Source organism: Convolutriloba macropyga, chromosome 1 (assembly GCF_964194025.1).
Source record: "Convolutriloba macropyga chromosome 1, txConMacr16.3, whole genome shotgun sequence".
NCBI classification, from domain to species: Eukaryota; Metazoa; Xenacoelomorpha; order Acoela; family Convolutidae; genus Convolutriloba; species Convolutriloba macropyga.
In genome coordinates, this window is record NC_134468.1 from 81,399,554 (window position 1) to 81,419,097 (window position 19,544).

Consider the following 19,544-nt stretch of genomic DNA (forward strand, 5'->3'; position numbering starts at 1 on the left):
TTTAAATTTAATTGCAAAAAGCAAATAGACACATGTTTACTTCGTTCAAGAGCAATTAAAAACTTTAACAACCAAACATAACCGACTAACGTCGGGCGAATTGCTTTCAAACAACTCGCGGCCGGTTAGCTTAGTCAGTAGCTAATTGCGGCTTAAGGAGGCCAGCTGTAGCTCAATTGAGGGGCTTCAGAATGGTTTTCAGTGGGAGAGGGAGGAGGTTAAACAATAAGAACCGCCATTCACACCTTGAGTTCCGGTGAATTGCATACTTAAGAGACTAGTGAGTTCTAACGCCCTAAAAAAACTTAATGTCTTCCCAGCTTTACCTGCTTATCCCGTTCTTGAAGACAAAAAGTCATATGGTCAGACAGAAAACGATCAGTTGAAAAATTGGCGCTGAAAAATGGCGTAAAAACGACCAGCAGGACTAATATTATTGATCCAATATTTGTTCAAGAAAAATTTAAAAATCTTACTTTCTACTGTTGAATAAGCATGCAAGTTTTCAAAATGATGAACTTTAATCAAAAACAATGTTTCAATATTTTATCAAACTTTTCAGTCATTTTTCTGAAAAAAATTGTCTCAAAAATTAATCTCAATTACAACAATTGCAACCACACTGCGAAACGAAAATGTGGGAAAAACGTGAACATCTGGTCACTCGATTAGAAAAACTTCGCGTTGCAGCTAGCAGAGTAAAACTTAATCAACAGAGCTACCGTGGCTTTCTGAACTCACAACCTATAATTGAACGGCAAGAAAAAAAGATTCGCAACAGATTGTGGAAAACGACGACGTAAAAATAATACAACGGAGAAAAGCTCTACATTTTGAAGGATCTAGAATTCTTACATGGCGCAAAAATCGCAAAAAAAACAACAAATGTCTTAGCAAAGAGAACACCGAGAAAGAATAAACAAAGGGGAATTTGCAAAAAGAAAACACAAAATGAAACAACGGTATGAAAATTTAAAAATGATCCGAGAAGCACAAAAGGCACTAAGTACAAAATGTCAAAGAAGCTCTTACTTGGATAACATAAAGTTCAAAAAATTCAACCGCCGTGCCAGCTTTTAATCAGAACGGTCATAAAGGACAAAAAAAGTAATTTTTGGAAGACTGAGGGTCAAAATCTTTAACTCCGTTTAATTGCAAAAAGCAAATAGACACATGTTTACTTCGTTCAAGAGCAATTAAAACTGTAACAACCAAATATAACCGACTAACGTCGGGCGAATTGCTTTCAAACAACTCGCGGCCGGTTCGCTTAGTCAGTAGCTAATTGCGGCTTAAGGAGGCCAGCTGTAGCTCAATTGAGGGTCTTGAGAATTGTTTTCAGTGGGAGGGGGAGGAGGTCAAACAATAAGAACCGCCATTCACACCTTGAGTTCCAGTGAATTGCATACTTAAGAGACTAGTGAGTTCTAACGCCCTAAAAAACTTAATGTCCTCCCAGCTTTACCGGTTTATCCCGTTCTTGAAGACAAAAAGTCATATGGTCAGACAGAAAACGATCAGTTGAAAAATTGGCAGACTGAAAAATGGCGTAAAAAAGACCAGCAGGACTAATATTATTGATCCAATATCTGTTCGAGAACAATTTAAAAATCTTACTTTCTACTGTTGAATAAGCATGCAAATTTTTAATATGATGAACTTTAATCAAAAACAATGTTTCAATATTTTATCAAACTTTTCAGTCATTTTTCTCAAAAAAAATGTCTCAAAAACTAATCTCAATTACAACAATTGCAACCACACTGCGAAACGAAAATGTGGGGAAAACGTGAACATCTGGTCACCCGATTAGAAAAACTTCACGTTTCAGCTAGCAGAGTAAAAATTAATCAACAGAGCTACCGTGGTTTTCTGAACTCACAACCTATAATTGAACGGCAAGAAAAAAAGATTCGCAACAGATTGTGGAAAACGACGACGTAAACATTTAAGGATATAGAATTCTTACATGGCGCAAAAATCGCAAAAAAAAACAAATGTCTTAGCAAAAAGAACACCGAGAAAGAATAAACAAAGGGGAATTTGCAAAAAGAAAACACAAAATGAAACAACGGTATGAAAATTTAAAAATGATCCGAGAAGTACAAAAAGCACGAAGTATAAAATGTCAAAAAAGCTCTTACTTGGATAAAATAAAGTTCAAAAAATTCAACCGCCGTGCCAGCGTTTAATCAGAGCGGTCAAAATCTTTAACTCCGTTTAAATTTTTTCAAATTTAATTGCAAAAAGCAAATAGGTAAAGAACAAAGCCCATTGATTCGTGCGAAATTCTCTAAAACGACCCGCGAGCAAATGATGGCGGGGGGGGGGGGGTGGGGGTGGGCTACGGAGGGGGGGGCAAACTTTAAAGATATGAACATATTTTCAGAAAGCACTGAGAAAATTTATGAAATACTAAAACATAAACCGACGAATGTCGGAAGAATTGCTCTCGAACGTCAGGCGTGTGGAAAAATAATTGACCACGTCGGGATTCGAACCATTGAACTGCCGGTCCCTAACCGCATGCACTGCCCACCCTTCTTGTTGACCCTTCTTGTTGATATGCTGCAACCAATTTATATTAGGAACAAGCTTTACTTGGAGTGAGAGCAATAGAGCTCACTCAAAAATGAAGAACGAAAGCGCAAAAAGTCACTTGAGAAGTCAAAAAATGTTCTAGAAAAGCGCAAAATGGTCAAGCAAAAAATTTGCATAAAAAAGACCAACACGTTTACAATAATTGCTATGAACTTCGTTCAAGAGCAATTAAAAACGTTCAAATCAAATAAGCAGTCAATAACAATTACAAAAGACAAGGACTTCCATAGAAGGAAAAGAGCAAGAAATCGAAATATCATTAAGGTGAACAAACATAAAAGAATATTTAAAAATTGAGGTGAAGATACAGTACGTAAAGAAACATATTTCTTGAGAAAGGTCAGCAAAATCATTCGAATAAACGTTTTCAGCCAGAACATTACAAAAACGTTCTCATACAGCGAGCAAAATCACCGCTTTTTGGAGAGGATATTAATTAAAATTTCAGGTACAAGTTATGAAATTGACGAGAGCAAAATGCACAAAGGTTGCTTTTTATTTTTGAAAGTCAACCAAATCTCTTAAGTAAATGCGCATATTGTCTCGGGAAGATCTAAGCTAGCAAAATATACACAACTAAACAACATGAATAACAATGAGTACAAAATTTTATAACAAAGTCGAGTTTCATTTGTTTTTCTTATCAAATTCACTCGTCATAAAAAAGGTTTAGTAAACTATAGCCCAGCCACAAACCTGTTCAACAGAGAAAATTTGAAAAGTTAAACAGAGAGAATTTGAAAGCTCCCCGAGAAATAGAGTATACCCACTTAAATCAAGTAAAAGTGGATGATGCTACTACCTGCAATGAACCATATAAGTAGGAAAGCGTCAATTATTCCTTCTCCCGGGTGCTTTTTAGTTTGTTCCTCTGCATTGTCCTGTCTGTACCGCTTCACTTGCTGAACCAGTGAGAGTGTGTTCTTCAGAACCAAGACCAGTCCGGCAACTATCAGAAATATTGGAATTTGGCTCTCCGCTGGGCAGTCGTTCACTCGCAAAGATCCTGTAACATAATGGGTAAACAGTGATGCGATGCAACAGTAATTGTATCGGCGGGACTCACCACTATAATTTTGGTTGAATTATTAACCGAATAGAATCAGAATATAACAAACATAGCCGGCAGATTGCCGGAAAATAGCCGCGATAGACGCTTGCGGCCTACCATGAATTGAAACAACTAAAGAATTACGATAGACAGATCGGCCACCATTCCTTTAATAGACCACTAGACTTTTCGGTTAGATTCGGACTGTCATTTTTATGAGACACATACGCTCTTAAGGAAAAAGCCCTAATGGAGCTTTTTCAAAATTAATATTCGAAATAAAAAACGACTCTAATACTCAAGAATTAGGTCACATACGTTTGGCACTACGTAGATACACACTTTTGACCTTTATGGATTGGAAAAACGATTTAGAAAAAATCCGATCCAAAAAATTGAAAAAAAAACAATAAAAGTCAAAGTAAAAAAATTGCCGCATGTGAACAAAAAATCACTAAATAAATCTTTAAAATTAGAGTGAAATTATTTCACGCCCCAAAACCACTCGTTTTTCGCTCCACTTCCTGTTTCGGTGTGACCAAAATCACTACTCCAATTTGACTCCAAAAATCATGAAAATGTGGGAACAGATCTTAAAAAAAGACAGCGCCCCAATACAATTCAAATTCTTTGAATTGCAAAAACATAGCCGGCAGATTGCCGGAAAATAGCGGCGATAGACGCTTGTGGCTCTCCATGAACTGAAACAACCAAAGAAATAAGAGATAGATCGACCACCAGTCCTTTAATTGACCACGAGGGATAGATTCGGACTGTCAATTTTATGACACATACGGCCTATAAGGAAAAAGTGCTCAGAAAGCTTTCGAAATCAAAAACTCAAGACTAATACTCAAGAATTAGGGAGTATAAGTTTGGTACTACTTAGATGCACACTATTGATCTTTAACTAAAATGTTCATAAAATTTAAAGCTCCATAAGTGAGTTCAGAAGTCATTTCTTTGAGTGAGGTAAGTCACGCAATTGGCCTAAAAGCAGAAATGACGTCACACACACAAATTTTAACTGCAAAGTAGAAGTTAGTGAAAAAGTCAATTCCAAGAAGTCAATTCCAATAATTTGGTTGAATTATTAACCGAATAGAATCAGAATATAACAAACATAGCCGGCAGATTGCCGGAAAATAGCCGCGATAGACGCTTGCGGCCTACCATGAATTGAAACAACTAAAGAATTACGATAGACAGATCGGCCACCATTCCTTTAAAAGACCACTAGACTTTTCGGTTAGATTCGGACTGTCATTTTTATGAGACACATACGCTCTTAAGGAAAAAGCCCTAATGGAGCTTTTTCAAAATTAATATTCGAAATAAAAAACGACTCTAATACTCAAGAATTAGGTCACATACGTTTGGCACTACGTAGATACACACTTTTGACCTTTATGGATTGGAAAAACGATTTAGAAAAAATCCGATCCAAAAATTGAAAAAAAAACAATAAAAGTCAAAGTAAAAAAATTGCTACATGTGAACAAAAAATCACTAAATAAATCTTTAAAATTAGAGTGAAATTATTTCACGCCCCAAAACCACTCGTTTTTCGCTCCACTTCCTGTTTCGGTGTGACCAAAATCACTACTCCAATTTGACTCCAAAAATCATGAAAATGTGGGAACCGATCTTTAAAAAAAAGACAGCGCCCCAATACAATTCAAATTCTTTGAATTGCAAAAAAATAGCCGGCAGATTGCCGGAAAATAGCGGCGATAGACGCTTGTGGCTTTCCATGAACTGAAACAACCAAAGAAATAAGAGATAGATCGACCACCAGTCCTTTAATTGACCACTAGGGATAGATTCGGACTGTCAATTTTATGACACATACGGCCTATAAGGAAAAAGTGCTCAGAAAGCTTTCAAAATCAAAAACTCAAGACTAATACTCAAGAATTAGGGAGTATAAGTTTGGCACTACTTAGATGCACACTATTGATCTTTAACTAAAATGTTCATAAAATTTAAAGCTCCATAAGTGAGTTCAGAAGTCATTTCTTTGAGTGAGGTAAGTCACGCAATTGGCCTAAAAGCAGAAATGACGTCACGCACACAAATTTTAACTGCAAAGTAGAAGTTAGTGAAAAAGTCAATTCCAAGAAGTCAATTCCAAGAAGTCAGGTCGTAAGAATCATCGATGGAGACGACGAATTAAAAAACCCACGATTTCCCCAATAATTGGCACTATCGCTTCGCGGCTATTAAAAACACAATGTCCCCAATAATAGCCACTATCACTTCGCGGTTATTGAACAACACATCCAATTTAAAATTAAAATTTAAAAAAAACATAACCGACTAACGAGCGGTTGGCTTTGTCAGTAGCTAGCTAAGTTTTATTGAAGCTAGCGCTAGCTTGACTCGACTCTTAAACTTTTAGTTTTCTAGCTTTGTTAGTAAACAAATCAAATAGAAAACTAATATTTAAAAAATTTGCAAACATTGCAAAATTTAAATAAAAAGCTTCCAGATTTTGAAGTGAAAATGTTCAAAACTATTTTTTCTCTCCTGAGTTATGTCAAGTAACCCATCTGCAAGACTTGAAAAACTTCGCTGGCCAATAATGATAGTTAAACTGAGAAAAGGACAAAAACACTCAAAAATTTTGAAAACAATTGCAAATTTTAACAAAATCTTGCCAAAATTCAACACATTAAAATCTTCAAAACCATTCCATTGTCTTAAGAGACTATTCAAAGTCACTATTTCAAGCTTTAATCAGTTCTAATGGCTCAAAAACATCCATAAAATTGGAACATGATAATAATTTTTGGAAAATTTAAAAAATTATATTTTATCAAAAAAGTGCTAAAGCTGGAGTCATTAAAATATTGATAACAATTCCATGAATCTAGAAATTATGCGACAGCTTTTCATGAAGCTTTGGAGCAGGTCCCTAGGAAAATATTGATAACAATTCCATGAATCTAGAAACTATGCGACAGCTTTTCATGAAGCTTTGGAGCAGGTCCCAGGAAAAAAATGGTAAAAAAGTCAAAGATTCAAAAAATTTGAAAATTGGAAATAATTTTTAAAATTGCTGATCTTAAAATCTTGAAAACCCTTCAATTACATCTAGAAGCTATGCAGTAACCTATGCTCAAACTCTAGAGGAGGTTTTGTGTTTATGTGGCTGTTGAGGTCGGAGAAACCAAGAAAATGACAAAAAAATTCAAAAAACTTGAAAATTAGAAGTTGAAAAAAACTGCTAAAATTTGTGATAAAAGTTGTATTTTATCCATGGCCAACAAACATTTTTCAGTAACTCATTATCAAACCCTAACGGAGAAATTTTGTTAGGCTGAAAAACCTGAATAAATGACAATAATGACAAATAAACTGACAATAGCGATAAAAAACTGACAATAAATTCAAAAATTTGCAAGTTTTGTAAAAAAAAATGCTGAAATACGTGGTGTTGAAATCTGGAAAAACATTTCATTACACTAAGAAGTTATATAGTAACTACTTTTGAACCCTAGAGGAGGTTTCTCGAGTCTTGAGGCTGTAGAAACCTAAAAACCAACAAAAACCTGAAAAAATTGCAAAATTTATCAAAAAAATTGATAAAATTCTTCATATTAAAAAACTGAAAGCTATTCCATGGCAAATAAAAATGGTTAAGTAACTTATTATCAAACCTCTAAGGACGTTTTCTGGCCCCTGCGTCCGGAAAGAAAGAGATAATAAAATATGTCGAAAAAATTGGAAAAATTTGCACGTTTTGTCAAAAAAAGGCTAAAATTCGTGATGTTAAAATGTTGAAACCATTCCACTACCACTAGAAACTATGCAGTAAAGTAATATAAAACCCTTGAGGAGGTTTCTTGACAGCTAGGGCTGAAAAAACGCAAAAAAAAATGACAAACATTTTCAAAAAACTTGAAAAAATTTGTGAAAATTAGTATAAAATTGCGTGTTTTTAGCGATCGGTTGTTCGTCAGTAGCCACGGGAGGCGCGGGGGTGGGGTACACCGGGGGTCTGATGGTGAGGGGGTCGTGCAACAGTGGGGTGGGGGCAACAGCGCCATGGGGGGGTGGGGGCAATAGGGGGGGGGGTCAACAGTGGGGGTGTCGTCAACCTCTAAGAACCGCCCTTCACAACATAAGTTTTAAGTCTCCCAAACAATTTGAGCTGAAACAGAGCCGAAAAGCTCTAAGAGCACTTAATGCCCGCTGGGCGCTACCTGTTTATCCCGTTTTTGAGGACGAAAAGTCAAAAGCGTCAGACGAAAAATCGGTCAAGCGAAAAACCGCATAAAAAAAAGACCGACAGGACTAAAATAATTGCTACAAACATCGTTTGAGAGCAATTAACAACCTTTTCTACGCTTTGAAGTCCTAAGGAAAGATGCACTCATTAGACTTACTTTATTTCTATTTCAAATTTGAAATGACACTCGCTTTTAATCTAATATTTTCTAGGTTATTGGCCTGTACAACCGACTGGGGAATTAAAGTGTTTTTTAAGTCGATGTCCGAACCTTTTCCCATCAGATTTCCTCAAAAATAGGATGTTGGTGAAAGCTTACAACTTTCAAAGTTATCACTTGTTATTTACTGCTCAAATCAGTTCGGTCACAGTGAGCGACGAGAAATTACAAATGCTTCACAGCACGAGAAAGATTAAATTCAATCATTAGGTTGATACAATATCATATTAAAAATAGTAACTCACCGACAGTAATCATGGCAATTGGAACCAGATACATCAAAGTCAGCATCACTGTGTATCCAACTGAAACACAAACGAAATAAACGTGATCACTCTGCTATCTATGGATATTGGCCGATAGTGGGTCATAAACTGGCAATGAAAATTGAGATCGGGTAGTTAATTAAGTCATTTTTTTGTTGCAGTGCAATTCGGCGATCGCTAGTGAGCACACCAACACATCGCAATAATCAGAGAGAAGTTTTTCACACACATCTGTTGTCTCAACAATTGATAAGCTAGAGCTCCCCAGCAACGCTTTCTCAGTCAATCTTTTAATTCAAACCTTAAGGTTTTTCAAACTTGACGTGTTAATTTTAAGTTGAATTTGAATTTTTCTCAATATTTTTAAGCATTTTAAATATGGTATGTTCATTTACTGTTTTTTAATGATCGGTCGTGCTCTCAATGCGCTTGACCAATAGTAATTGTTTCTACACCTTAATTGAGGTTCTAAAAACACTTTTAAAAGCCCATTGTAATAGGTTATAATTTCCGACAACTTCAATCTCAAAACAACTTTACACAAGTGACTTTTAGACAGCAAACACCACTGCAGACAAAGTAAAAGGACAACAAACGTTGGGCAAAAAAATCAATTTTACGAATGTTATTGAAAAAAAGAGGTATAAAAGCGGTAAAGTGGAATCATTAAATTACGCATAATTGAAGAACAGAAGAGACCTATCATTAATGTGAATAATCCGCAGAACAACAAAGAACAATTACAAAAATGTTCAAAATCTAAAAAGAAAACTGAACGCAAGTCGTGTCAAAGTCGTGAAAACTCTTAGATATTGAAAAAACTATAAGATGATTCAGATAAGATTCGAGAGCAAAAAATCTGTTAATATTGAAACTAAGTGACAGAACAACAAAAACAACTGCAGGAACTCGCAAAACCCAAAATAATCAATAAAAGTTTTTGTGTCAAAGTCGTTGAAATCTTCAATTTTGAAATGAAAAAAAAAAACTAGATAAGCATTATACCAAGAAACGAATAAAAAATTGGTACAGAACTAATAATAGGTATCTGATTGAGCTCTAACCCATTGTTTCCATGATTTTCTCTCCTTGCTCCACTTATGTTCAACAGGTAAAGCTAAACTTATTGATTGATAAGACAATCCACTTATACTCCTCTCAGAGTCGTGAGAAACATTATTTTAGGAGCCATTAAAATTGAAACTATATTTTTGATTTTGTTTCTGTCGGTAAACTCCTACAGAAATTTTCTTCTGAAATAAACAGAATAATTGGCATTAGTGAGTGAGTAGGGTGAATTAAGGGCTTCAATCCAATGTTTAAGCGCGGCTTTTATATAATCCGAAATTTTGTTTCCAATTTTTTTTCCTGTTGCTGCCATTCTGTTACGCCACAGCTTAACATTGCGTTCTTCTGATATCATCTAGGGCTCTCGCATAGTATTAAATAAAAATGATCATTACATAAAACCTCGCCAAATATCGCAAATTTTCTCGCATGAGCAAAAAAACGTTCAGCAGACGTTTTTCCTCGCCAGTTGTGTGTATAAATTTTGGCTTCATCAGCTCCCCGAGAAACATTCGCTAAAATTTTTCTTCAATTTCGCTGTTTATACACTCCCGCAAAATTTGTAGACATGATGACTCCTTGCTCTGCCTATATCAATTAGGTAGTCAACAAATTGTAATTTCCAAACTAATTTAGGGACCGATAAATTTAAAAACCCGCTCCTAATGAACTAATAAAATCTAGAGCAGTCCGTTCTCTAAGAGCAAATGGTTCGTTCGACTTAAGACGGTTAACATAACCGACTAACGTCGGGCGAATTGCTCTCAAACGAAAGGCGAGTGGTTGGCTTCGATAATAACCAGATGGACGAGAAGGGGTGAAAATCGCTAGGTTGGAGGATGGTGTTTTGAGGGTGAGTGCGGTGGGGTGACTGAGAGGGTCAAACTTTCGAGATTAATAACCTCCCTTCACACCATGAAATTGTCTCCTCAAACGATTTGGCGAATGCCATTCTTAAAGACTGGTAAGGCTCTAAGAGACCTTAATGCCCTCCGGACGCTACCTGTTTATCCCGTTTTTGAAGAGGGAAAGTCAAATGGGTCAGACGTAAAATTGGTCACGCGAAAAATCGCATAGAAGACCACAGGACTAACATGATCTTCGTTTGGGGGCAATTAATTACCTTCTTTTTTGACTAGCAGATTTATCAATGTCAGCGCCTCAATTTTTCCTAATTTGAAGCCTTTCTTTATTTGATAAGCCATACCTTTGCACGAAAGTAAGAAGAACGCATAAGATCTGTCCTTCACTTGTTCTAAAACTATTTTACACCTGGGTTAATAATCGATTAAGGCTTTTTAAGAAAAAAAAACAACATGACAAGTTTTGAATTACAAATCTAAGAAATTCCATTGACTGAACAAAACACTAGACCTAGAAATGACACTGATTTGAAAATCCATTTAGAAAAACCCAAAAATTTGACAGTGAGAAATCAAATTCGAATTGCTCCATGTGAACAAAAATACAACAATCGAGAACAAGATTTCTTGTTCAAACACATTTTTTACACCTAAAATTTGAGAAAAATTTTGAATTCAAAAATTATAAAAAGCTTCAACAGATCGTTTAGAAAGCAGCAGGGCGAGTTCGAGAAACAACTTGAAGAGTCATCTCCTCGGCAAAACCAGAAAATTGAACTACGCAAACAAAAGAAAAACATAGCCAAAAACATCAAAATGAAAAAATTTGATTATTTCCTCATATAATAATACTGCACAAGAAGTAAAACACTTCTTTCGTAAAACTGGCATTATTTAATGATTGACGAGCCTAAAAATTTGAAAAAAAGTTGAATATCCTCCAAATTTGGTTAAAGCTCATTCAAGCGTCAGTTAAAGCAACTGCAATATTATTACTATATCCCATTCAGACCCTTAAAGTTGAAACAACCGCACTTGAACAAAAAATTCCACTCACTTGGGGAAAATTTATTAACACTTCAATTTGTCGCTTTCAAAACTCGCGTTATGAACGAAAAAACACTTCTTTACCCTCAGAGATAACCTTTTAACCACTAAATCACACAGAATTTGGCACAGCCAGACGGGTGTGTTGAAACTATCTAAATGCCACCACTAGTACGAGTTTCAACTTTGCAACTGTCAGCTGCACTAACAAACTTTTTCGTTTATAAATTACACTTTCGTCCAGAAACATGCCATTCAAGGAAGGGTTCTAGACCAAAATTTGATCTACTCTGCAAAATGAACTTACTTGTGTTCATCAAGATGCCAATAACTTTCTTGGCAAAGAGCATTTTGTTAGAAGTGCCATGCTCCTCGTGTGCAGCCCGAATGTTTCCAAACAAACTCTCGTAAGAAGGTGGAGGGACGCTGCCTTCCTCCTGATGTTGGTTTGGACTCGAAACTAAAACATTTAATTCTTTTACCTCGTAACACAATCAATTCAATTCTTGAAGCTAGACCCCGATATGTTTGAACTTCCTATGGTATCTAAAGTTACAAAATGTCTCCAAGCTTTATTTTGCTTTGAGCCCTCATTTGTAGAATTGACAAAACAACCATGGCCAAATTCTCTACATAAAATAGGTCTTCAGAATCGAAAAAGCTCTAAGTTCCAGAACTGTGATAGGACAAAAAATCACTGAATATCCCTCACACACGACAAAAACTCATCGCTTATCTTCTAATATTGAAATCGTTTACTTCAGTGATTGCTATTCAGGGTAAAGGTTCCCCAAAAATTAATTTTAAAATCTTTCGTGACCAAACCTAAATTGTTAAGAGATCAAACCTGCTTCTCTGTAATTTGGAGGAGACTCAACAGCATCTTCATACTGAGGAGGTTGACTAGTACTGGCCTCTTCCATGTTCCTTGGAAGATTTTCCGTGCTTTTAAACGCCTGTTGTGACATCCTCACTACCCTGATTAAACCATTGATATTATCTAAAGAATTACACAAATAAAAAATTGTTCTCAACTTTTAGAGAGTCCTCTCCAAACAAAATCACCCGACGGCAATTAGTCCATTGAGTTCACTAAGAGGAAGATATACAGGGCTATACTAAGGAACTTCTGACAAAGATAACAACAGTCCCCGGACTTCCTTTTAACCCCAATACAATTCACACTTGAGACACCCAACGGTAATGGGGTAGACTAATTGATGTGAACGACCTTGTACCTGGAGAATTAAATGTGGCTGCTCCAGCTGCTGTAATACTGAAAGACTCGATTTTGGCTGAAACTGCTTAGGGACTTAAAACTCCCCTGGACTTCGCCTTAAATACTGATTTATTGTTGTTGTTGTTGGGGATTCGCAGCGGGTTTGCTGCAGGGCTGATTTATGCCCAGTCGTCAGTTGTTAAAATAGAGAGAGAGAGAGAGAGAGTTTAGGCTTCTGTGGGTCTTTCCACATGGGTTTGCACCCTTCATATAACGACTGAGCTGAGCTTCTGCACCGGGTTACAATGTCCACAGCTGCAGTTGAAAGCCCAGGAACATAAGTTGACTTCCGAATAACTTTTGAAGAAGTAGTTCCAGTATATTTTTGTTAAATATTTCTTATCAATTTGATCGAGATCGACGTTCCCTACTTTTCGTATTATATTTAGTAAATAACTGGTTCTTTTCCAGAAGTTTTCATCAGCCTTCCTTGTTCTTGTTTTATTAATTGTTATTAGCTCGTTTTGACGTGTGCTTAACAACCCTTCATTATTGTTTGTTTTAATGGGTATTTTTATATTGTAAGATCCTTTAAGCAGTGAGATGAGCATTAATAGATCAGGCAATTCAAAGTAATATGACAATGGCAGCAACTTCAGTGTGGTCAGTCTTTGCTTGTAACTAATTTCCCAGTTACTGATTATCCACGACGTTGCTTTTCTTTGAATGCGCTCGATGTCTTTGCTTTCGGTCTTATTCGCGAACCATGCTTGTGAGGCATAAGAGAGAGAGAGAGAGAGTTTAGGCTTCTGTGGGTCTTTCCACATGGGTTTGCACCCTTCATATAACGACTGAGCTGAGCTTCTGCACCGGGTTACAATGCATACATAACTTATGACTGGTATAACGTAGCCGACATATGCATTGAGTTTTGTTGTTTGCTATGCAAGGTTTGATATGTTTCGTTTTAGGAAATAAAACGCTTTCCAGGCTTTGCTACAACGTTTCTTTATATTCGCTTTCCATGATAACGTAGTAGCCATAATTATACCTAGATCTTTTTGCTCGCTTTTATTTGAGAGATTTTTAGAGTTAAGTATAAAGGAGTGCCAGTTTTTTTCGTTTACTTTAATCGGCAGGATGTGACATTTGCTTTCATTGAGTTGCATATTGTTGTTATGGCACCATTTTAGAGTCCAATAGAGTCCAATTATTTCAGCATACATGGGAGTCGCAAAGGGTTTGCCAAGTGCAGACGTTCTTATCGCAAAATCGTTTATTGACAAACTCCCACATTAGGTTTATCAGTCTCTTCTTGAGTCCGTAAGTTCTACTGAATTCAACATATTTCTCTAATCGGTTTGCGAGTCTGCAGTTCCGGAAGGTGAATTCACTTCTAGCTTTTTCCGTTCTTGTTTTTTGTAGCCGAAAGACTTCCTTTATCCGTCCATTGGCGCTGGTGAGGTCAGGTAGTTCCCTGCAGTGCGAGCTTTCATGCATGACTTTCGCAGGTAGAAGTAGGTCGTTCACTTGGAAACATAGGCAAGGGGCGACTGTTGAGCAGCCGAAGTTGACTGATGTAATTCACTCCTTTGTTTCCCGTGATCCATTTCACTGCTTTCTTCTGAAAGCGTTCGATGTTTTGTAGCTCGCTTCGTGATGGGTGTATGCAGGTGAAGCCGTACAGCACAACGGGTAGGATTAGTGATTTGTAAAGACAAAGTTTCATGCGTGGTTTAACTTGTACTGCAACGTTTCGTCTGAGGAGGTACACTACTTTGTTAGTGTAAAGAAACCTAATTTGTCAAATTAAAATTACTTCCAATATTTAAAACAAACGTTTTCGAACTCTACGTTCATCGTCAGGTTAAAACTGTTTTACAAATTGTTAAAAGATAAAACGAATATGTATTTACATTTGTCTGAGACGACATTTAAAACAATTCTAGGAACTATTCTACAAAATCAATCGGAAATTTTTCCCTATATACAATATTTAGCCTATTTACAACTCATATTTACATCTGTTATCAATTTATTTAAAAACATTCCTATTCCGGATTTTTCGATTTTGGCCATGTTCTTGAATTTTTAGGGCTATTCCGAATTTGCCCTAACCATAAGTATCCCTCTTGTGGAGGTTTTGCAAATTTCGTTTTGTCATGCACAAAATGTTTTTTTGCCCTATGTATTCTGATCTAGTCAAAATTATGATTTGAACTAATATTTTAGCGTGAGTTCCCTCCCCATATATTCATCGCGTGTGTTTAGTGCCAGCTTCAGCTTGCTGATATATATAGCTTCGATCATCATTAGTTTTTCTTGTCCTACAGGCGTCCAGAATTTTTCATTTAATGTCATTCGTGGCGCAACGACATTCAGCCAGATGTTGAACCACCTGTGAGTCCTTCTTTTGATGTTCTGTTATCCTTGTGGTAACATGCCGGCTTGTTTGCCCAACATAGATGGATCCGCATCCATTACATTTAATCTCATATACCACGTGGGATTTCAGGTCTCTATTGAAAGATGATTTCAGGGTGGGGAGGCACGATCTTAATTTCCGCGTTGTAAAAACTAATTGCAATTCGCATAGTTTCTTCAGTTTGCTTGCAACGTTTTGAGTAAAGTTGCCTCTGTATTGTAGAAAAATAGTTGGCTTATCAATAGATTTAGTCTTGCGTTTTTGATGCTCTTTTGGTGTTGTTCTTAATTGGTCTTTGCCGGCACTTATTATCTTTTCTAGAGTCTGATTCACAATTTTTGAAGACCATTCCTCTGGTTAATGATTTTTGGTCCAGTGAATTTTGTTCTTTTCAAGCGCCTTATCGAAGGCCAACCAATTAGAGGTTGCATTAAAAACCCTGTGAACCGCCCCTTGAATCACATTTTTCTTATGCTGAAGCGGTGCACAGCTGCAAAAACAGCTCGAACACCTGAACATCTGTTATCGATTCTGACGAACTGTTTCCGGTTGCTTAGATGCTTTGTTAGCTTTCCTGAGTCGCTCTTCTATATGTTTACTGCAGCTCAGGTCATCTTTGATGTAAATTCCCAAGTCCTTTACTGTATATGCATTTGCCAAATCTTCAACCACATATCGAAGTTTCGCTTTTTCCCTAGAAATGTTATCTTAGCACATTTGTCCAGTGCCAGTTCCATCTTGTTTGATCTGACCCACGTTGCAATGCTGTCTCGGTCTTCCCGGAATGTCCAATGATTTTTTGCGTCTGCGAAGATGAATGGGTCTGAGAACTTCTGAGAAGTCGTGGATGAAGATACAAAACAGGAGCGAGCCTAGTAGTGAGCCCTGAATCACTCCACTAGTAACGTCTCGAACACCGGAACTTGTGTTATCGATTCTGACGAACTGTTTCCGGTTGTTTAGGTAGTCCATGAAAATTTGTAGGAGACATCCTCCTAACCCAATATTTGCCACCTTTTTTAATGGCTCGAAATGAGGTACTTTATCGAAGGCTTTCGAGATGTCCGTGTAGAACGCAATAACTTCTGAGTTTCGATCGTTATCGAGTGCGGCGTGGATCCCTTTCAGAAAAATGTTCATGTTTGTGACAACAAATCGATGTTTTTAACAAATCCATGCTGGTGCTTTGTCAAGAAAGTGGCAAAGTGGTCGTAAAGAGCCACGTAGATGCATTTTTCCAGGGTTTTACTTTCTATGTCCAACTGGACGGTAGTTTTGTACTTAGCGTCTCTCTCCTTTCTTGTCGATTGGCGTCACAGCGGCTGTCTTCCATGTGCCAGGTATCCTTCTTTGCTTCTTTATCAGCTTCAGAAGCTTATTTAGGACGACCGAGGTTTGTCGTGACGTTTTCTTGAAAAAGGCCGGAGGGAGTCCATATGGGCCCCTGGATTTAGTAATGTCCAATTCGGACACGAAGCAATTTATAGTTTCAACCGATATGTTAAACTTTGTCAATGAAAGATTTTTCGTTTCGATGTCAGAAATGCTGTATGGTAGTTTTGGAATGAAAACTGAATGGGAGAACTCGTTCATAAAGTCCACTTGCTCGTGAATAATGATGCTCACTTTATCACCACTCACGATTTGCTTCGGAAGGACATTAAAATCTCCTGGTAGTCTTTCTTGTCGGCCTCGGATGACTCGGATACCAAGTTCTCCAGCTTCATGACTGCTGCTTTCCGATAAGTCGTTGGTTTCCTTTCAAGGAGCTTTTTCTGCGTTTTTAGTTTTTTCATAAGATTTGACGTGAATGCAGAGATCAATGGAGGGAGAATTTGGCGTTGTCTGGTTCTTCGAGGTACATATGTTTCAACCACTTTGTCGACATATTGGTAAAATTCTTCACACATTGTGTTGACGTTTGTATGGCAAAAAAGTTGGAACGGGCTGTCTTTAAGAAATTTCTTCATTCCATCGTAATCAGCCTTTCCAAAACTCCTGAATGATTGGAGTACGAGTTTCGGTTCAGCTACTGGGCATTCGATCGAAAGATGGATCGCATCGTGATCAGTGCAGTCGTATGTCCTGGGGAAGGACAGGTCCTTTCCGGCAAAAAAAACAGTGGCGATGGAAGAAGGCCTCGTCATGGGTGTTAATTGAACAGGTCGGAAAGTCAATGGCTTGTCTGAACAAAGCTTCGTCAAAGATTTTGATGTTTTGGTTTTCTTCTTCGTTAAAGCTGCTTGCTGTTTTCCAATTTGCATCCGGGAAAATCAAGTCGCCACAGATTAGGTCCGGTTTTTGCTTTGGAATTGTTTTAAGTAGTTTTTAGAAATCGTTGATATTATATCGGTATGCACTGCCCTTTCGTGGGTTGCAGAACGAACAGATCATCACTTCAGATCTGTCTAGTTGATTTTTGCAGGCTAGGCATGAGTCAGGACGATCCACATTGACCTTCTCAGAGTTTAGAGAGAGTTTTTTTTACTGCTATGAGGCTACCGCCGTGGGCGTTTTTATCTCCCAAGAAAGTAGAGTCGCTTCGATATATGTTGTAGTTATTTAACAGCAGTTCGGAGTCGCTGATCAATTCGTTCAGCCAGATTTCGCGAAGACATATTACAGTGTAGTCCGCTATTTCGACTGCATTGGAAAGTTTTGCTCTTCGGTCGATGTTTACCAGGCCTCATGTGTTGAGTTGAAGAATGTTGAGGAAACCTAGTCATGAAGACTCGGTTTTCTCAGATTCTAAGTGAAATTTTTCCCGTCATTGAACAGCTCGAAATTTCAAATTCGCAACTTCTCTCGAGGAACGCCTTGGTCGAGTAGTTGACGTCTTGTTTTCAGAATGAGGTCTTCCTCCATTGCATCTTCTCGCGAGAGAGCAAGCAGGAATTAAATATTTCGCTTAGTGAGATCTTCCCTGTGTTCATTACTTTTCGCCAGGGTCAAGTGTGCTTGATGTTCGTTCGCTACCGTGACCAGAAGGGGTCTAGGTTCCTTTCGCTCGGGGTCGAATTTTCCAAATCTGTTGAACTCGAGAACATGTGGCTCAGCTCCACTCGTAAACAGTATTTCGTTCAATTCAGAGTTCGTTGAGACAAAATTTTTGGCTTTAGATTTCGACGGTTCTTCTTTTAACCCTTGGAGCCTAAAACGTTGGTTGATATTGTTATTTGACTTTTGGGCCTCCGCATTTTGTGCTCTTTTGTGTTTCGCGCTCGTGGTTTAGCCCACGGCGACGACAGCTGCGTATGTTTTCTCCACTTTGTCGCAAGTGGTCTACATTGCTTCTTCAATTTTAGAATCGACTAAGTCCGTTAGTCGCTTGTTCTGTAACTTTTCACCTACTTCAAGGCTTTCCAGTTTCTCAGAGACACTTGCTGGCGCACGTCCTCTGATGAAATTATCTCGCTCGTTGTTTTCTACGCAGGTGTTGCACAGTAGCATAGCATTCATTCCCAATTCTATCATTCCATTTATAGCAGCAGATGAGAGGGCGGTACATTCAGTGGTTAGATGCATGTGGGTGTTACAAGATACTCAGAAGTAAGTTTTCCCTTGGGCCGTTATGCCTCGCTTGCATGTTTTGCAGTTTCTAACCATGACGTGAGATCTATTTCATTTTCTAGGTTCAATTTGATGGGTGCCAGGGAAATTATTCACTAAATCACTAATTGATTACAAAAGCAACTTAGAACTGGCAACTGGTGTGAATTTTTAGAATGGTTTTGATCGGTGCCAAGGAACTTAATCCTTAGGACCTCACAAAACCAGGAACAACTTCAAAAATGTCAAAAATGGAGCACTTACTTAGTACTTCTTCGCCTGCTCTTGCTTCTTTCTTCGTTGGGCTTGCGACGGGCTTTGTGGTTTCTTGGTGATTGCTGTCAAGTTTCTGTCGTTTTTCTTGACAATAGAAAGTTTTTTAATTTCAAGGGCTGGTTTTTGATGGAGTTTTCGGTATCCGGTTATCAGCTGTCGATCTTTCTGTTTTCGTCTCGACAAAAGGTCACAAACGACGTTTAGGGTGGGGATTCCTATTGTCTTTAGCGACTTGTAAACGTTGGGGGCTCCCGCTCGTTCACAAAAAACTATACCAACAACTTTTTGTTTTAAGTTCTGTATTTCGATGAATAGCTGTTCCGCAGTTAGGGGCGTCTGAGGTCAGACTTTTGAGTGGTCGTGGAGTTGTTTATCAAATCGTGCCAGAGGATGACTTCCGCCAATTTGGGGAGTCGATTGATTTGATGAGAAACAATCTTCAACTTGTCCTCCGCTTGAGGATCCAGATTGTAGCCAGACTTCGTGATGACTTCTGGAAGTTGTCGTCTCTCTCGGATATTTAGGGCGTAGTAAAGAGAGCTAGCTCCAAAGTTATACACCATTTGGAAAGGCCACCACGGCTGCCCTAATGAAACATATAACCTATTTAATAAGTTTCGAGGTGTAGGCCATCGGCTCCCTTCCAGAAATCTCGGTAAGCTATCTTTGATTGCTGGTTTTGTTCGGAGAGAAAACAATTGAAGCGGAACAAGAACAACCTGCCA

The 19,544-nt window shown here is 37.8% G+C and overlaps 2 protein-coding genes across 2 annotated transcripts in view; both read right to left on the reverse strand.

Moving 5' to 3' along the window:
- Window positions 1-19,437, reverse strand: part of LOC142343159 (pre-rRNA-processing protein TSR1 homolog) — a 392,765-nt gene extending 373,328 nt beyond the window's left edge. The window contains exon 1 of the mRNA XM_075394858.1: window positions 19,423-19,437. The gene's annotated coding sequence lies outside the window, so the exon portion shown is untranslated. The remainder of the gene's footprint in view (window positions 1-19,422) is intronic.
- LOC142343190 (uncharacterized) overlaps window positions 1-19,544 on the reverse strand; it is a 93,419-nt gene that overhangs the window by 7,217 nt on the left and 66,658 nt on the right. The window contains exons 2-5 of the mRNA XM_075394912.1: window positions 12,198-12,352; window positions 11,658-11,810; window positions 8,352-8,411; window positions 3,404-3,607 (exon numbers count right to left, since the gene is read on the reverse strand). Of these exons, the coding sequence (XP_075251027.1) occupies window positions 3,404-3,607; window positions 8,352-8,411; window positions 11,658-11,810; window positions 12,198-12,318 (538 nt within the window). The 5' untranslated portion in view covers window positions 12,319-12,352. The remainder of the gene's footprint in view (window positions 1-3,403; window positions 3,608-8,351; window positions 8,412-11,657; window positions 11,811-12,197; window positions 12,353-19,544) is intronic.